At 41.4% G+C, this 19,962-nt stretch overlaps 1 protein-coding gene across 9 annotated transcripts in view; it reads left to right on the forward strand.

Annotated features, from left to right (window-relative positions):
- Window positions 1-19,962, forward strand: part of Tfdp2 (transcription factor Dp-2) — a 119,597-nt gene that overhangs the window by 36,201 nt on the left and 63,434 nt on the right. For 6 of the 9 annotated variants that reach the window (XM_085827915.1, XM_085827914.1, XM_085827916.1 and 3 more), the window contains one exon: window positions 1,487-1,553. The exons of 1 other annotated variant lie outside the window; for it this stretch is intronic. In XM_085827915.1, coding sequence (XP_085684041.1) covers window positions 1,487-1,553 — 67 coding nt within the window. Of the gene's footprint in view, window positions 1-624; window positions 683-1,486; window positions 1,554-16,818; window positions 16,858-19,962 lie in introns of those variants that run through there. 2 more of the 9 variants (XM_085827919.1, XM_085827922.1) reach the window with 2 other exon arrangements.

Consider the following 19,962-nt stretch of genomic DNA (forward strand, 5'->3'; position numbering starts at 1 on the left):
TTCTACACAAGGTTTCTTTGTGTAATCCTGGCTGTCCTGTAGACCAGGACTCAGATATTGAGCTAAGTAAAAAAATATTTTGTGTGTATATGATGTGGGGGACTATCTGCATGCCAGGGTGTACTTGTGAAGGTCAGAGGGCAACTTGGTGAAATTTATTTTCCTTTTTTACCTTTATATGGGTTTGAGTTTGAACTCAGATCTTTAGTCTGGCTCAGCAAACACTTTATCTACTGAGCCATCTTAATGGCTTGTGTGCCACGTTTTCAAAATGGGGATTCCCCTAGGCTCTGAAGCAAATTTTAAAATTTTGACGAAAATCAAGAGTAGTCATGCATTCCTGTAATTTCAGCGTTCTCAAGATAGAGGGTGGAGGATCAGAAGACTAACCCTCAGCTATACGGTTTGAGGCCAGCCCGGGGTATATGAGGCTCTGTATCCAAAACAAAAAAACGAATACTTCTTATGATACTGGTATTTTCATCTAAGATACCAGGTAGCCGTGTAAATATTATATTCAGTGAAACAAACCATCTGAAGGGAGATTATAGACTTGCTTGCTGTAGCGATTGCTGAGACGTACTAATAATGAATGTTGACACAGATTTAAGAACGTGTGCCGTGTACTGTGCTGTGTACTGTGCATACTCATCCCCTTGGGTCTTTCTCACAACCAGAATTGGTAAGGACTGGAAGCACATTCTTCTTTGCCAATTTGTAACTTGAATGGCTTGACCAAGGCACACAGCAGTAGGCTCTATAAGCCAGTGTGGACCCAGATAAATGACTTGAGGCTGCTGTCCTTGTACTTAGGGTATTTGTGGTACTTATGTGGTAGTTGTTAAAATCATTGTGGGAATGATTAAGAGCATGAGAAATTAAGGGCAGCAATGAGGATGTAGTTTTATACTCTTTTTATAGTGCTAGAGAGCAAATTAGGGCATTGCACATGCTAGGCAAGTGTTCTGCTGCTGAGCCAAGTCCCCAGCCCTAGGGATGGAAGCGTGATTTATCTGTTGGCAGCTGCGTATTACTTGCCTTCAAAGTATTTAGAAAATTTGTGGATTTTGATTTAACTCATAAGTAGCATTCCATTAATTTTTAATCTAAAATTCATGAGGCTCTGTATCCAAAACAAAAAAACGAATACTTCTTATGATACTGGTATTTTCATCTAAGATACCAGGTAGCCGTGTAAATATTATATTCAGTGAAACAAACCATCTGAAGGGAGATTATAGACTTGCTTGCTGTAGCGATTGCTGAGACGTACTAATAATGAATGTTGACACAGATTTAAGAACATAGTTTTCCCATTTCAAGCAGCATTTTCCTTTTAGTAACATATTCCTATGGATGATATAATTAGTTTATTTCATAAGACTACATATAATACTTGATACAGACTTCTGGTAGAAAATATAAAATATTTTATTAAATAATTTTATAATACTTCAGATCGAGTATTAATTTTTTTTTTATTCAGGTTGGTTTGCCATCCACAAATGCAGAGCTGAGGGGCTTTATAGATCAGAATTTCAGTCCAACAAAAGGTAAGGATTATTGAATAAACATTTCTGGATTTAATTTTTTTGAAGTTCTCCTATAACATATACAATTATAAGAATTCCTTGCATATAATAGTTATATAACGTTAGGATGTCATCACATACGGACTCGTATGTCAATTGTCTGTAAGAGTGGAACGTCTTTGTGTATCTTTTTCTCTATCTCCTTCTTTAGTCTCAAAGCCCTTTAACCAGTGATCTTATTCCTGTTGACATGTTTCAAATCTACTTTTTTTGGTGTGGTTATAGTTAGTAATGTTTATGGAGCTGAGACAGGAGGATTGCTATGAGTTTGAGACCAGTGTGGGCTTTATATCTAGTTTCAGGCTAGTTTGAACTGTCTTAAAAACCAAACAAAACTAGATGGGAGTTAAAAGGCCTAGTGGGCCCCAGCTTTCCCATCATTTGTAGTTATTGGCTGATTGAGGAAAGACAGGAAGGAAAGACATTTCCTTCAGAGGTGTAGTGACGTGTCAGGTGCCCATGCTCCTGAAACAACCTTAACGAGAGCTATTGGATCACCAAAAACCAAAGCATTAAAACAATAATGAGGGCCAGTGAGATGGCTCAGTGGGTAAGAGCACCCAACTGCTCTTCCGAAGGTCCTGAGTTCAAATCCCAGCAACCACATGGTGGCTCACAACCACCCGAAATGAGATCTGACGCCCTCTTCTGGTGTGTCTGAAGACAGCTACAGTGTACTTACATATAATAAATAAATAAATCTAAAAAAACCCAATAATGAAAGTAGGAAGAAGACTAGTTGGGAAGGGGAAGAGATTAGAAGAGGTAGGAGGGAGATAAATGCTGTGACAGGGAGACAGATGTGACTGACATACATTTTATACATGTATAAACTTACAATGAAATCATTATTATGTATCGTTAATATAGGCTAGTAAAACATTTAAAAATTAAAAACTTTCCCCCAATTTTCTACTTTCAAGTTGTCTAAGTTGTAAGAAAATGCAGTAAAAAAAAAGTAATGTATCTGTTTTCTAACAGATAAATTTTTGTAATCCATGACTTTTTGGGTTACTTACTTAATATCAGAAATCTGACTCACCATCTAAGAATGTAGGCATACGTGATGAAATATTTATGGATGAAAAGATAGAATGTCTGCAGTTAGATTCAGAATAGTCTACTCTGAGGAGGTTAGAACACATGACATTACAGATAAAGTGATAGTCTTTATAAGGTGATTGAGTATTCAGACTGGGTGACGGCTGTGTGGGGTTTCATTATTTCTCTTTCCTGATTTGTAGATGCTTGACATTTTCCATTGTACAGGCTAAGAACAAAATATTGCCACTGTATCCCAGTTTTGAGAAAACGCCAGCTTCTTTAAAAGATTTGTCTACTGTCTGAGATGTGTCATAGAGGCTACTGAAGTCTGTACCTCACATAAAAATACCTAACTTAGTAAATAATGTTAATAGTCAATAGGAGTTACTCTGAGAGCTTACGTGCTATTAAAGTATTTGGGAAATACTTTAAGTCTTGGTGCTTTTCACTCCCCCCCCCCCCACATGATGTCATATACAGAAAACGGTAATAGAACCATTACTGGTTACTTTTTGAATGCACTAGGGCAAAACAAAAGGATTGTTAAAAGTCATACATATAATACCTGAGAGCATATAGCCACCCCAAGCCATAGGTGGAAGGAAATCACTATTTTTTGTTTGTTTGTTTGTTTTGTTTTGTTTTGTTTTTTTAAGATTTATTTATTTATTATATGTAAGTACACTGTAGCTGTCTTCAGACACTCCAGAAGAGGGAGTCAGATCTTGTTATGAATGGTTGTGAGCCACCATGTGGTTGCTGGGATTTGAACTCTGGACCTTCGGAAGAGCAGTCGGGTGCTCCTACCCACTGAGCCATCTCACCAGCCCTTGTTTTGTTTTTTGTTTTTTGTTTGTTTGGTTGCTTGGTTGGTTCATTTTTTGAGATAGTTTTGTTGTTGTTGGTTTGTTTTGTTTTTTTGTTTGTTTGGGTTTTTTTGGTAGCCCTGGCTGTCCTGGAACTCATCCTGTACACCAGCCTGGCCTGGAATTCACAGAGATCCACCTGTGTCTGCCTCCCAGGTGCTGGGATTAAAGATGTGTGCCCTCCTCACCCAGCTAGGAGACACTCTTCCAGCAGACTTCCTGGTCCTCTGATTCGTAGTTTTTCTGTCCTCTCTTCCATGAAGTCTTGAGCCTTGGGTGCAGGAGTTGTGTTGATGCTGAACCTTCCGCAATTAGTTATTTTCTCCTCATTAACCTGGTGTGTGTGTGTGTGTGTGTGTGTGTCGTGGTCTCTGCTGCAAAGAGATGCTTCTTTGATGAGGGATGAGAGGTTCTCTTATCTGGGGTATAAGGGTAAGTATTTTGAATGTAGTTAGGAATTATGCTGGCTTAGTAAACTGGTGGTTGTAGTTTTCTTCTAAAGTCCATGATTTTGTTAGCCTCAGGTAGTGATCAGGCTTGGAGTCAAGCACTTTTACCTGCTGAGCCATTTTACCAGCCCCCATCAACTCAAACCTTAATTTCATTTTTTTTTGGTGAGTTTTCTTTTGTTTGTTTGTTTTTTCCTTTGAGATAAGATCTTGCTAGATAGTCCACTGTAGCCTGAAATTGGCTAATCCCTGTTGTTAGCCAGGATTCTCTAACCTCTAAGTTGATCTATCCCAATTATACTTTTGAACTGGAAGATACCCACAGGATGAGTTCAGGGCAGCTGGACCTGCTGTGAGTTGCACTTCGGCCACAGTGTGTCTTGGGATCTTCCAGTATTAGTGCCAATTCAGAACCAGTATCCAGTGGACCCCAGAAAGTCTGCTTGTTTCTTTTCTTCCAGTTGTATAGCTACCCTTGGTAAAGGCTGAGGTCCCTCTCGGGAAGAACTGGAGAAAGTCTAACAGTAAAACTTCTAGGTATTTTACCATCCTTCCTCGGGGGAACTTGGCTGTCCTCACTCAAGGGGTTTGGGTCAGCAAATTGGCTCAAGTCTGTAAATGGGTTCACAAGCCAAGATTATCTTTTGCCATGATCCAATGTTTCTTTCATTTGTCTGAGAATTTTTCTGCTTATGTAGGTCAAACAAAAATTCAGTAGTTTTTTTGTTTTTTGTTTTTTGTTTTTTTAATCTATTGCATGCCTGAAAATACCATGACTGTTTACTGGTACCAGAGATCTCTATGAGTCATGCTACCATAAAATTCTCTTTGCCTGTGCTGACCATTACAGGTCAGGCATTGTGGACACAGCTTTGTCTGACCTGCCATTTGGTGATTCAGTGCTGCCATCTGGCCCCTATGACCTCAAGCCCAATTAAACCCATTGCATTGAATTCATCCAACCAAGCAAAAGTTGGATGTGAGGAAAAGGGCATCAACGAAGCTCTTCACATGTGCTGGTGCCCTCTCACCTTTTGCATCTTACAGGATTAGTGAAGAACATGTCTTCTGGGCCTTCCCATTGTGGAGGATTAGGTTTTATACCGAGTGCCCACTCTAGCATTGCAGTTTCCACCACTTTAAAATCTCTTCATCAATTTATTAAGTCAAGGGATATCAGGCATCTTCAGTTTTTCAGTTGGCCATCTTTTGACAAATGCTTCAGCCAACCATTCATACAAATTTTTGACCTCCCCCCCTTTTTTAGCTGTTCAAGCTTCTGTATTAAACCTAAAATCTCCACTAAGAGGGTTCATATCAATAAGCTCAGCTTTATCCATTTTTATGTTTCTTCCACTATTATCCCAAACACTTAAAATCCATTCCCACATACATTCCACAGACTTGTGCTTAAATGAATTAGCAAACTCATTAAGCTCTATGGTAGTGTAGCACACCGCCTCATGGCTGCACTTTATACTTTACCTCTAGGAGCCTACTTAACCTTTAGTATATAAGTCTAGAGGCAACAACTCGTGGGCCCTGAGGAACATCAATGTTGTCTTGCCTGGTATCTCTTCAGAGAAAGTCACAACTGGTTTAGCAGACAATGTAGTATTAATTACCTCACTTAACCGTGAAAGGGGCAATATTTTCAGAGAATGGGGTGTGTATATCTTTTGCTGAAGGCAGAGACTACTTCCTTAGGTGAGATAAACTCTTGAGAATCTGAGGGTTTAAAGTTCTTAGCTTCAATAGCATCCTCCCACACATTTGCATCCTGAGTTACAGGACCAATTCTTTACCAATTAATGCTCTTACTTTAGCTACTGTCACCTCTAAAGCTGGGACTTGAATTTTTGCTGTAATACAACCAACCTTGTAACGAGGGCTGTGGTTTGTTTTTCTACAACTTGAGCTCTGTGGGTGCTGGAGAGAAGATTCTCTTCCAAGGCACACTTAGAAAACTTTAGACTGTTTATATGCCCCTGAAGCCAGTCAGTTTTGTTACTAAGTCCTTTACCATATTCTGAGAGTCTAGAAGTTGGTTAATTTTATCACAGAGCTAGTTCTTTTCTTTTGTCAGTTTATCCAGAGATGCTAGAAGAAGCCAAGAAACAGCAGCATTTTCCTTATTTTTCTACAACTTGTCAAACGTTTTATATTCCTAGTTACCAAATCTGTTGCCCTCACAGTTGGTTAACCAGGATAATCCAATCCATTTGTCTCACTGAGTCTGTAAAACTTTAGTGCTCTCTGAGCATGCAGGAAAACTTGAGTAACTATAGTTGCTGGCAAATTGGAAAGCCTATTCCAGATACTTAAAATATTCATCCTTCTGTTACTCTAGAACCACTACTGCTACTAAAATCTGTATTCTTTAGAGTAACAGAACTTACAGAATGAATCTCTCTTTGGAAACGGGACTTATTCGAATAACTTACAGGCTATGATCCTGTAAGTCCAACAATGGCTGCCTATGAAGAGGAGTTCCAGCAATCCAATACTTATTCAGTCCACAAGGCTGATGTCTCAGTTGGTCTTTAGGCTACTCTGGAATCTCAAAGAAGTAGACCCTAGTGCTAGTGAAGGAATTGATTTGCTAGTGAGCAAGAGCAAGCAGGCAAAGAGCAAGCAGGCAAAGAGCTGAGGCTTCCTTCTTCCATGACCTTTCTATAGGCTTCCAGCAGAAGGTATGGTTTAGATTAAAAGTGAATCTTTCCACCTCAAAAGCTCTGGATTAAAGCTATGTTCTCCTACCTCAAAGATCCAGATTAGAAGTAGATCTCACAGCCATCACAATCACCCAGACTGGCTTTGAACTGACATATTTTTCTGCTTCTGTTTCCTAAGTGATAAGGCATGTGCTACCATGTCTAGCTTCATTTAGCTTATGATACATTTTAATTTTATTTGGGCACTTGGAATCTGCCTCATGTATGTATGGTTTGAGACTTAGTCAAAGAATGGGCATTTTATACACAGGAGGTGAAGAATTCCTTCTGATTGGGTCTCTTCTCCCATTTTCTACCATCATTTTTTTTTTTTTTTACCAGACGTATTTGTCTAAACTTCTGTTTTCTAGTTTGTTTGTTTTTTTGAGCCAGGGATACCATATTTTTTATGGAAGTTTAGCAGAGCATATAGATTGATGCTTTTTCTTTTAGTTAGAAGTCATAAAATATGGTGAATATACTATATTTTTGTTGTCATTTGATCAAGCATGACTGTTGATCTCTCTAATTTTAGAAAATCCAAAAAAAAAAAAAATTTAATGGGGAATTTCTAGTTATCTGCAATAGGATTGTTTGGTGTTATTGAGGCATCCAGCTTGAAGTGTGTGTGAGGGATGTCTCTGCAAACAGCAGTGCCAGCAGAGTAACAATCTACGTGAGGCAAGAAGGAGGTCTGCTTCAGCACGACTCAGTAGCCTGTGTCGGTTCAAACTTCAAGAGTCTGACACTGGGCACTTTATTTTAAGCATATTTAATTACAGTACAATTTCCAAAAACATTTTTTTTCTGGTACACAATCCCATGTGCACAATAAAGCTTAAGGCATAATTACATTGAGACTCATTTGCAAGTTCATGTCATCTCTTCCATAAAGACAGCTTCTATTGATAGACTACATGTATTATCCTAAAGGGCTGGGGAAGATCTGGTGTGGTCTCATACAGAGAGCAAGAGGTCACCTAGGCTATTAATCACCTCTGGTTCTGTTTGTAAGACTCTGGGGAAAACAGATGTGGCCTCAGTCATAGGGTAGTTCAGAGGTCACTAGCTATTAACCACATCCATTCCCAGCCTTCTGGGCAAAAAAAAAAAAAAACCCAAAAAACAAAAACAGGGCATACACCTCTTCCATTGAAGAACCTCTAACATTCCTGGTTTCCCTGGGGCTTATCTATAAGCTCAAGGGATTTTTGCCTTCTACACTCAAGGACTAAATACCTACTAGTTTCTCAGTTTCTCAGGTGTGATTTAGCTGTTGTTACTATTTTAAAGCTTATTTAATAAATTCTTATATGGGTATATTTATACATACATACATACATACATAAATACATATGTACATACTCACTTCCACACTCTACCCTGTAGTTCTGTTTCTCTTGAGAACCCTGTCTAAAACAACCATGTTTTTCTCATTAAGTAATTGGCCTACCATGTAATACTGTAGTTTTTCCTATTGTCAAAATATGTTTCATTCTTTTTTTTTTTTTAAGATTTATTTATTTGTTTTACGTATGTGAGTATACACTGTTGCTGTCTTCAGACACACCAGAAGAGGGCATCAGATCCCATTACAGATGATTGTGATTGTAGTTGCTGGGAATTGAACGCAGGACCTTTGGAAGAGCAGTCAGTATTTTTTTTTTTTTTTTGGTTTTTCGAGACAGGGTTTCTCTGTGTAGCTCTGGCTGTCCTGGAACTCACTTTGTAGACCAGGCTGGCCTCAAACTCAGAAATCTGCCTGCCTCTGCCTCCCGAGTGCTGGGATTAAAGGCGTGCGCCACCACGCCTGGCAGCAGTCAGTATTCTTAACCACTGAGCCATTTCTCCAGCCCCAAAATATGTTTCTTATACTTGAAAATACTAGGAACAAATGTAATATGATTATAACCGTATAAAATGATTACAGAAAAACGTTTGAAAGAAATAGTTGTTTTACTTTTGTATATAGGAGTTTTATCTTTTAAAATTTGTTTATGTAGCCGGGCGTGGTGGCGCACGCCTTTAATCCCAGCACTCGGGAGGCAGAGGCAGGCGGATTTTTGAGTTCGAGGCCAGCCTGGTCTACAAAGTGAGTGCCAGGACAGCCAGGGCTACACAGAGAAACCCTGTCTCGAAAAAAACCAAAACAAAAAACAAAAACAAAACAAAAAAAATTTGTTTATGTATTTTAAACCTATGTATTTAGTGTGTGTTCCTGGGTGCATTTGTGTCTTAGCATATGTGTAGAGGTCAGAAGAGAGTCAGTTTTGTTCTTCCACCATGCAGGCCCTGGGGCTTGAACTTGGGATGTCAGGTTTGGCAGTGAGTGCTTGTCTGCCCGGCCAACCCTTCTTGCTGACACCCTTCCCCCCTCCTCCTGCTTCTGTTTTGTTCTTTGAAATGGTCATACTTTGAAGTCTTGGCTGGCCTGACCCTTGCCATGTAAACTAGAGTGGCCCTAGGGTTACAGCTATCCTCCTGCCTTTGCCTGCTGTTTTCCGGGATTATAGGCTTGAGCCACTGTACTTGGCATTTTTATTTTTGAGATAAGAATCTCACTGGGTGATAGTCTCCACCTTTAATCCTAACACTTGAGAGGTAGAGGCAAACCAATCTTTGTTAGTTCAAGGCCACAGTGGTCTACAGGGCAAGTTCCAGGACAACCAAGGCTGAATAGAAAAACCTTGTTTCAGAGGGGTGGGGGAGAGGAGGGACAAGGGGAGGAGGAGGGTGTGGGAAGGGGAGGGGAAGAAGGAGGTGGGAGGGGAAGGGAGGGAGAGAGGGGGGAAGAAGAAGAGGGACAGGGGAAGGAGGAGGAAGGGGGAGGGGTGGGGGAGGGAGGGAGAGAGAGGGGAAGAGGAGGGATAAGAGGAGGGGGAGAGAGGAGGGATAAGGGGAGGAGGAGGGTGTGGGAGGGGGAGGGGTGTGGGGGGGAGGGAGGGGGGAAGAGGAGGGATAAGGGGAGGAGGAGGGTGGGGGAGGGAGAGGGAGGGAGGGAGAGAAATAGGTAGTCTTGCTGTATAGCCTTGCTGTATAGCCCAGGCTTCTTGATTCAACCTCCAGAGCATTGGAAATAGGTATGACCAACTATACATCGCTATTTTTTTTAAATAGCATTTGACCTTGTTAGCAGCTTTAAAAAAAAAAAAAAGCTCTTAATTTTAGAGCAGTTTTAGGTTTACAGGAGATTATCAAAATAGTGTGAGGGGCTAGCTGTATGGCTCCAAGAGTGTGTGCAAGCTTGATGGCCTGAGCTCAGTCCTCAGAACCCTTGTAAATGTGGAGGGGAGAAAAGACTGCACAGCTATCCTTTTATTCCTTGACGCCCACACACTCACTGTGGCATGCATATACCCATACATCTCTCTCTCTCTCTCTCTCACATAGACACACACACACACACACACACAATGCCTTTGTTTTTTAAATAGTGTGGGAGCTGTTAACATGGCTGCTGGATAAGAGCACTTTCTATTCTTGTGCAGTATCCAGATTCTGTTCCCACCACATGACAGCTCATAATCACCTGTAACTCCAGTTCAGAGGATCCAGTGCCTTCATCTGACTTCTATGGGACTCGGTCACCACACACATGCAGGCAAAACATGCACAGCCATGAGATTTTTTTAAAGAAAAATTTAAAATTCTTTAAATAAAAACAGTAGGGTCATAGTTAGGGTTACTATTGTTGTGATGAAACACTATGATCAAAGCAACTTGGATAGGAAAGGGTTTCTTTGCCTTACAGGCCCATATCACCCACTGTAGGACAGGAATTCAAATGGGGCAGGAACCTGGAGGCAGGAGCTGATGCAGAGGCCATGGAGAGGTGCTGCTTACTGGCTTGCTCAGCCTGCTTTCTACCAGCCCAGTATGGCATGACCAACAACAACAGGCTGGGCCCTGCCACATCGATGACTAATTAAGAAAGCCCTAGAGGGTTGCCGACAGCCTGATCTCATGGAGGCATTTTTAAAATTGATGTTCTCTTCTCTCATGAATTTAACTTGTGTCACGTTGACATAAAACTATCTGGCACAATTTATCATTTGTCAACTTGACACACACACAAAAAATCACCATTAAGCCACAACCTTTTCTTTCTCATTCATCCCTAAGATCTCATTAAAAACAAATAACTTTAAAAGTTATTTACATGTTTACAGTGTAAAAGTCTTTACAACTTCAATTCAATACAAATTCCAGCGGATTGAAAGTTTAGTGCAGACGGTCACCATGCAGCGTGGGCAGGTGGAAGCACCCCAGAGGCCCAGAGGTGGGCATCGCCAAGGTGAACACGCGTGTGGTGGTAAGATGGGAGAGAAAGAGAAGCGGGGATGGTTTGTACAATGTGAAGAGAGATGGAACTGGAGACATGAGAGTGTGAGGAACAGCAGGATGTGAGTAGCCTGTGTGCCACTTGAGGCCATGGTGGACGGCGATGTCTGGGTCTGTGGCCCTGCAGCAGCATGGGGCTTTATTGATGTTTCTGGTCCATGTTACCACCAAAGGTTATAAGGACATTCCTGGTCTGGGCTGCTTCCTGTGACTATGTTGATATCTGAGGGCTGTGTAGAAATAGCCCCACCCCTCGCCTGGGCAAAGCAGGATAGCTGGCTCTGGTGACAAGTACACAGAAGAGCTGACAGGCTGACCAACTCAGCTACCAACCAGGCTGAGATCCAGGGCTTTGAGTTGGTCTTCCCCCAAATCTACCCCATTGATGAACTGCTTGTAGTTAGGGAAGGACAGTCCTGCAGAAGCAAAGCTTCAGGATCTCCATGACACGGGGCGACAACAGGATATCTGAGAGGAGCCCTAGTGTTGATAGTGTAGCAGAAGCCAGGGGCCTCTAACCAGATTAGTGACTCATTGCAACGAACATTTGCAAGTAAAGCTGTTAGGACAGAAGGGGACACTGTGTGACACTGTGACACACCACAGCTTCCACTCTAGAGATTTGTCTTTTTCTTTTGAGGGAAGTGTACAAGGGTGGGTGTGGATATGAAGGGATAGGGAGATGAGTGGGATTGCGGTGCATGATGGGAAATTCACTCACACAAACACACACAAATCAGTAACTAGTTTTTTAAAAAAGCTCATTCCCTTTAAAATATTCAGTCTGTATAAAAGTCCAAAAACTTTTTTTTTTTGAGACTGTTACTCTGTGTAGCCAAAATCTCTCAACTGTGGGCTCCTGTGCAAGTCAAAATTATGTTAAGTACTTTCTTACTTCAAGAGGGAAGAACCAGGGCACCACCACAATCAGATCAGCAGAAAACCAAACTCTCAACAGTATATCTAACACCATGTTCAATGTCTGGGATCCATGCATGATCTTCTGGGGTCACTTTTTCAGCTCCACCCTCGGCAGCCTACAGAACTTGTTTTCTAAGCTTGGGCCGACTCCACTTCACACCTGTGGTCCTCCCGTGGTACCGGCATCTTCAAAATTCTGGGATCTTTCACTGCAGCTGTTCTGCACTTTCATCAATAGCCTCTCCAAGGCTCTCTTTGTGGTGCTGACCCTTAGCTTCTCGGCATGCCCACCCATGCCCCCCCACCCCTGTTCAATCCTTGGCCTTCAACTACCACTGAGGCGGAACCTTCACCAATGGCCTCTTCTGGCCTCTCACAGTTCCAAGCCTCACCTGCTCTCCAAGACTCCTTCATGACTTCAAAACCAGTGCCACCTGGGTGACTATTAGACTATCAAGTTTGACTGCTATTGCAAGGCACAACCTTGGCCACCTCGGAACACGTCTTACAGTGTGATGAATTTTAGGGAACACTAAGCAGGTTTCACCTCAGTGATGCTGGTCTCTTCTTAATCACTGGTAATTGTTAGCTCCAGATGACCAGCATCAATTGTCCTAGTAAAAAAAAAGGGGGGGGGTTTATTGTAGTGGTTCTGGGCTCCTGTTAAACATGGCTGGTTGTTCAGCTCCAGCTGATCAGATAACCCAGAGTCTTCACACAAATGGCCTGGTGGAGTCTTTGTTTTCCTCTGACCCTTCACAAGCCAGGCCTTGATCATCTGCATTGCTCTCAACATTGTCTCCCAAGCTCCACAGAGCTCTCAACACTCAATGGATTTTCTAGCTCAGATTTCTAAACTCCTTGCACAGTCCTTTTCAAAACATGGTCAGGTTACCACCTCAGCATTCCATTATGCTGGCACCAGTTTGCCTTAGTTCACGTTACTGTTGCTATGATGAAATTCCATGGTCAAAGTAGCTTGGCTGGGAAAGGGTTGGTTTGGCTTACACTTTTCCTTCTTCACTGAAGGAAATCAGGACAGGAACTCAAACGGCAGGAATCAGGAGGCAGGAGCTGATGCAGAGGTCATGGCAGAGTACTGCTTATTGACTTGTTCCTCTTGGCTGGCTCGACCTGCCCACCAGCCCAGGGATGGAACCACTCACGATGGGCTGGGTCCTCCCTCTTTAATGACTAATTAAGAGAAGTGCCCTAGAGGCTTGCCTACGGCCTGTTCTTATGGAGACATTTTTCCTAGTTGAGGTTCCCTTCTCTCAGACGACTTTAAATCATGGTAACTTAACGTAAAACTATCTAGTACAGATGGTATAAAGCACACATATGTCTGTCTACATACTTATTTTGAGATGAGGTCTTGCTGTGTAGCTCAGGCTGACTTTTCAACTCATGGTCCTCCCCCTTCTACCTCAAGTGCCCTTCACTGTAACCAGGCTGCATTTTAATGGAATCACTGGTCTTCATCACTTAATTGCAAGTTAAGAGGTTAGAGAGTTTTATCTTATTCATTATTGCATTCATCACTGTTCTAGAAGACAATGATTCAAAAGTTATCTTATAGAATCTTTCTCAAAGTAGGAACATTGAAAGAATTTATGTTATCTACCTGTAGGTACTTTAACCACTGGCCAAACTTGTATGCACTCCTGAAATCTGGCTCAGCCCCTCCTTGTCTCATGCACTGTGTGTGCTATCTTTGGACCCTGTGCACACTTGTCACTGCCTTCTCATATGATTGCCATTCAGTACGGTTCTCCTACCAGACTGAGAGCTCCTTGAGGGCAGGGTCCGGCTTCCTCTTTCACATTAAGAGTCTACAGTTAGTAAATGTTGAACTGTAAAAGCTTGTTTACTGTAACCTACTCATAGTTCTTATCAAATCATTAAACTTTTGAGAAGTGAGGTGTCTCAAGCACTTACTTTTAAAACAAAATGTTAATGTACTTAGTGAGAAGTGTGTCTGACCTTTTTGTTTTGAGGCAAGTATTTCTAGAGTTGGAAGGTCAAAAGTTAGTTGTACAGTTAGGGCAACACTGAGGCTCGTTATATGCTCCCTGTGGTGAGTGGACAGCATCTGCAGCACAGACACACAGGGGGAGAGTTCAAGATCGGACATATTACCTCCTTCTGGGTTTGAGATACTTTTGCACCACAGTTGACTTCTTGACTGTAGTTAATTGAAAGCATAGAAGTGATCATATAGCCTGCCACCCTGGGAAAGCCATTATTTGTTCTAGTAGCTCTTCTGTAACCTATATTGCCATGCCACCCGGGATTAAAGACAGTCTTATTTCTGCATTTCCGTTGTTTTCTTTCCTAATTTCACTGGTTAGGTCTATCAATTGCTCTTATCCTTCTTAGGTTTGAAGATAGGATCTCTCATTAAACCTGAAAGTCATTGATTTGGCTAGGCTGGCAATGATTGTGTGATAGGATATTTTTAGCTTATTAATATGGTAAGTTAATTGGATAGGTTTTTATATTTCATACCAAATTTGAATTTCTTAGGTAAGACCATTTAGTTACCTGGGTGGTGTCTGGGGCCTGTGATCCTTGCACTTGGGAGATTAAGGCAAAAGAGAACTGCCATAAGTTCAATGTCAGCCTGGGCTTCAGACTGAGACTCTATCTCAGCATAACAAAACAATACCCAACAGTTATAAAAGAAATTTCTAATTCTGCATTTGGGGTATTGTTGAGTAAAACCTTTATTGTTGTTGTGTTTTTAATCCTTTATTATCTTAAGAGATGATTGTGGGAGAATCATTGAATGCTACTTAAAAGTATTACTGATAATTCTCTAACCTTGGCTATCCTGAGACTCATAATGTATGCCAGACTGTCCTCCAACTCTGAATTTGGACTGCCTCTGCATCCTACGCACTCTGGGATTAGAGGTTTGCACTACCATGCCCAGCAGTGATCAAAGTCGTAACAAATGTGATGATGTGGTGGGTTACATAGATAGAGTTCCATGGTCAGTTCAGCAGATGCTGATCTATTCCTGTGTGTGTGCATGGGAGAGAGCAAGAGGGAGGGAGAAAGGGAGGGAGGGAGGGAGGGAGGGAGAGAGGGTGACAGAGAGTGCAAGCAAGAGAGAGCGCTAGAGTGAGCATGGTCTCACATAGCCTGGACTGGCCTTGAGTTTCTGTATAGCCAACAGTGTCCTTGAGGAGTCTCCTGCCTCCACTTCCCAGGTTCTGGGATTACAATCATGTTATGCCCAGAACCATATTCTTTTCTTTATTTGACAAATCAAGCCCAGAGTTTCTGCTTTATTTTGTACTACTTTGAGGAATAGGGAAATAGCATATGGTTGCGATTTCTACAACAGTTCCTTGGCAGACTTCTGAAGATAAGGTCATGTTAGGGTGAGTTTGGCCTCTTCCTTACTGGGCGAGGCTTGGTGGAGGTTGTATTTTAGTGAGCCTAGTGAATGGATCTGGCTTAGTCCTTGAGTCTGTATTTGGTTTCAGGAGATTTTAAAATATCTCAATGATCTGAACGTAGACTCTTGCAAACTATTCTACAAGTAGTCTTATTTATGGACCTATTCACTGTAGTCTTTTCCTAAAGGATGTGATCTACTAATTTCCTCACTTATATTTTCTGTTTATCTTCAAGATAAAGTATATTGAAATTACAATGATAGGTCTGTCATGTTACATAACTAAATAATAGAATAATTGAGAATTCACTTTTGGAAGTGAAAATCGAGAGTCTGACATAGTAGCAGCTGCTAGTAATTTTTACACTTGAAAGTGTGAGGCAGGAGGATCAGGTATCCAAAGTCAACTTGGGTTACAGAGTTAGACCTCCATCTCAAAAAGCAAAACAAACACATATACCAAAGAATAAGAGAAAGAAAAGAAGATCCAAGCAGTTTCCAATTTAAAAGATTTAAAAGGGCTGATGAGATGGCTCAGTGGGTAAGAGCACCCGACTGTCCTTCTGAAGGTCCGGAGTTCAAATCTCAGCAACCACATGGTGGCTCACAACCATCTGTAACAAGATCTGACTCCCTCTTCTGGAGTGTCTGAAGACAGCTACAGTGTACTTACATATAATAAATAAATAAATCTTTAAAAAAAAGATTTTAAAAAAGAAGAAGAAGAAAAGACCTCTGTTAACTGCTTTCATGGCTTATATTGGGGTGGGTAGAATTATGTAATGGTCTAGTTTTTAACCACATATTCTAGAGGCATAAATACTAGAGTCCTTTTGTTTGCTTGTTTTTAGATTTATTTATTCTGTGTGTCTTGCCTGCATGTATGTATGTGTACATATGCTTGCATGGTACCCAAGGAGGTCAGAAGGTGTCTGATGTCTTGAAACTGGAATTGCAGATAGCTGTAAGCTACCTTGAGCATGTGAGAATTGAACCTGGCTCCTCCACAAGAGCAATAAGTGCTCTTAACTGCTGAGCCATTTCTATAGCCCTTTAAATAACTTTGGCAATGTAGCTTGTTATTGCTTGGCCCACAGTAAAGTGACCGACTGGCTGCCCCTCCCCAGGAATTATAGAAATACACCAGCCTCTGCCTTCTGAGTACTGAAATGAAAGGCTTGTGCCTGTCTTTTGTCCTTTTCTTTTCTTTCAAGACAGGGCCTCTTATAGTGTAGTCTGGACTTTGTAACCGAGGATGGCCTTGAACTCCTGATCCAGTGCTGGGATTCCAGGGAGGTGCTGCCCTTGCTGAACTTCAGCAAGTTTTGTGCTAGTATCTTTCTGTTTGACAATGTGCCCAACTTGCATATCCACTCACGAGTTGTTGAACACTGGTCGTATTTCCAACTGTGGTTGTTATGAGTGAGACTGCTGTGAGCTTCAAATAAACGTTTATGTGTTGACACACGTTTTCATTTTCCAAAGGTAAATAAATACCTACAAGTGGAATTGCTGGGTCATACGGTAAGTATGTGTTTAACTTTTTAAGAAATCAGAAAGCATGCTTCCCAAAGTATTTAAGTTGATATCCCAATTAGCAATGTTTTTAGTGTCCTTTCTGCTGTCCTTTGAATGGTCAGGGATTGATTTTGTTTGCTTTCTTTATTCTGTTAAAGTGAATTTGCTGTCTCAAGATTTACTTAGCTTTACTTACTTTTTCTTGGTTTGAGGACCAGTGCTAGAAAGATTGTTTTAGTAGTTCAGAGCCTGGGCTGCTCTTGCGGAGGACATGGCTGTGTGGCAGCTAACAACCATCTGTAACTCTACTTACAGGGGATCTGACACTTTCTTCTTAGTCTCCATAGGCACTGAGTACACACATGGTACACAGACACACGTAAGTAAAGTACTCCTACACATAAACACATTTCAGAAGTATGTATTTGGAATGATGTACATTTATTTGGAAGTAGGCACACCAAAGGCATGTAAAACACAGAGCAACTTTCAGGAGTTAGTTTTCTCCTTCCACCTCGTGGGTTCCAGTGATTTAACTCAGGCCATCTGCCATTGGCTTACTTTTTGAGTCTTTCTTTTTTTTTTTTTTTTTTTTTTTTTTTTTTTTTTTTTTCGAGACAGGGTTTCTCCTTATAGCTCTGGCTGTCCTGGAACTCACTTTGTAGACCAGGCTGGCCTCGAACTCAGAAATCCGCCTGCCTCTGCCTCCCGAGTGCTGGGATTAAAGGCGTGCGCCACCACGCCCGGCTTGAGTCTTTCTTTACCCCATCCCTTTCTCTTTGAAATAGGGCCTCATACATCCTAGGCTGGTCTTGAACTTACTACGTTGCTAAGGATGACCTTGAACTTTTTTTTTTTTTTTTTGGTTTTTCGAGACAGGGTTTCTCTGTGCAGCCCTGGCTGTCCTGGAACTCACTTAGTAGACCAGGCTGGCCTCGAACTCAGAAATCTGCCTGCCTCTGCTGGGATTAAAGGCGTGTGCTACCACGCCAGACTGACCTTGAACTTTTAATTCTTCTGCTTCCACTTCTAGAGTGATGGAAATACAGGCAGGTGACACCATATACAGTTTATGGTGATCAAAAGTAAAGCTTTGTGCATGCAAGTAAGGCACTCTTACTAGCTGAACTACAGCCTCAACCTCCTCCCTTAATTTTGTATTGGGTTGTTTATCTTACTGTTTAATTCTGGATATGAGTCTTTATCATATGAGTGTAACAAACATTTTCTCCTATCCTGTTAACTACATTCTTGAAGAGCAGTTATTTTTACATATTAATGTAAAATTTACCAACTAAAAGTATGCTTTAAAGTTAAGCATGTATTACATGCTTGTAATTAGAGGCAGAAGTAGGAAGACCTAGAGTTTAAGACCAGCCTAGGCTACACAGTCAATTTTAGGATATTCTGGGATGCATAGCCAAATTGTGTCTTGAAACAAAAGAAAATATGGGCTTATTTTACTAAAACTTTCTCCTACCTTTTTATTTAGAAGTTTTATAATTATAACTCTTAAATTTAAATCTAGTAAAGTTTTGACTCATCTTGTATATGGAATGAGATGAGGGGTAAATTTTCTATTTTTGCATGTGAATATCTAATGATTTCAGTATTATATAATGAGAATACTACACTTTATCGTATGACAGTGCTGGGGCAGTGAGGCGGGGGAGTTGTAAAGGAAAAGGAAGAAAGCACCAGTCTACCAAGCGTAGTGACTGCTGCCTGTAATGCTAGCGCTTGGGAGGATAAGGCAAGGGCATCACCTCAAGGCTGGTTACAGAGTGAGACCCTGTCTTAAACAGACAGATTGCAGGGCAGGGCAGCAGAGGCAGGTGGATCTCTGTGAGTTCAAGGCAAGCCTGGTCTACATAGCAAGTTGCAGAACAGCCAGGACTACACAAAAAGATACTGTCTCAAACAAACAAACAAACAAACAAACAGATCAGGCTCCCGAAGAAAGTTTCATGAACCAAACTAAAGATTCTGAGACAGAATATCAAGGACAAGGTGTACGTGCAAATTTAAGGAAGTGGGCTCTTTCTGTTTAGCTGCTTGTAGCTAGTTGCTCCTTGTGTTGTAAAGTCTTTTCTGTAGCTCATTTCTTTCTCCTGCTTGTCTCTCTAATTACATTAGTGACCATAGTTCTCTATACACATAGTGTATATCCATATGTAAAGAGACGACTAGTTGGAAGTAGCAGAGAAGACAATCAGTAGGAATGGTGTGCATTTTTTTCAGTTCATTTCATGTGGCTATAACAAGATACCTAAATACTTAATAAAATTAAGAGGTGTATTTAGGTCACAGTTATGGAGGCCACAATTGTAAAATCAACTCTGGCCTTTTGGTAAGTCTGCAATCATAGTATACCAGATGGTAAAATGACATGTAAGAGAAGGGGGAAGAAGAGAGGCAGAGAGGGAGGTGGGGGAGGGAGAATATGAACTCAGGGCAAGATAAGAAGGAAGGGAGTTGGGAAGATGAAGTGTCATCTTTTTATAATGGTCTGTTCACACAAGAATTAAGACCTAACCATTCTTTGAGGCCAGCGTTGATGAGATTTGAGCCTATAAACCAACCCTGAAAGTTTTCATCCCTTAGATACTGTTATTTCTTTCCAGTGCTGTACTGGTAACCATCCTTCAGCACATGATCATTTTGGGGACACAATCCCATCTAAACTAAAGCAAAGTCCTATACAATATAAACTCAGAAAGCTTTTCGCTGTAGTGTTAAAGCAAATGGATTTTGTTGTTCTTCAAAGGTTCATCTTTTAGGGGCCTGTGCGATGGATGCCTCAGTGGGTAAAATGCTTACTGCAAGGGCCTAATAACAGCTTAGACGTGAAATCCACAGTGGAAGGAGAGTTCTGAAGCTTGTCCTCTGGAACCCCAGATACATGCAGTGGTTGGTACATGTTGTGAGAGCATGTGAGAGAATGCGTGTGCGCGCACACACACACACACACACACACACACACACACACGCATGTGCGCATGCACACCCCAAAATTTAAAAGTCTAGCCAGGCGTGGTGGCGCACGCCTTTAATCCCAGCACTCCAGAGGCAGAGGCAGGCGGATTTCTGAGTCAAGGCCAGCCTGGTCTA

The sequence above is a fragment of the Mus caroli genome, unplaced genomic scaffold (assembly GCF_978045245.1).
Source record: "Mus caroli unplaced genomic scaffold, Mus_caroli_1 scaffold_11, whole genome shotgun sequence".
In the NCBI taxonomy this organism is placed as follows: Eukaryota; Metazoa; Chordata; class Mammalia; order Rodentia; family Muridae; genus Mus; species Mus caroli.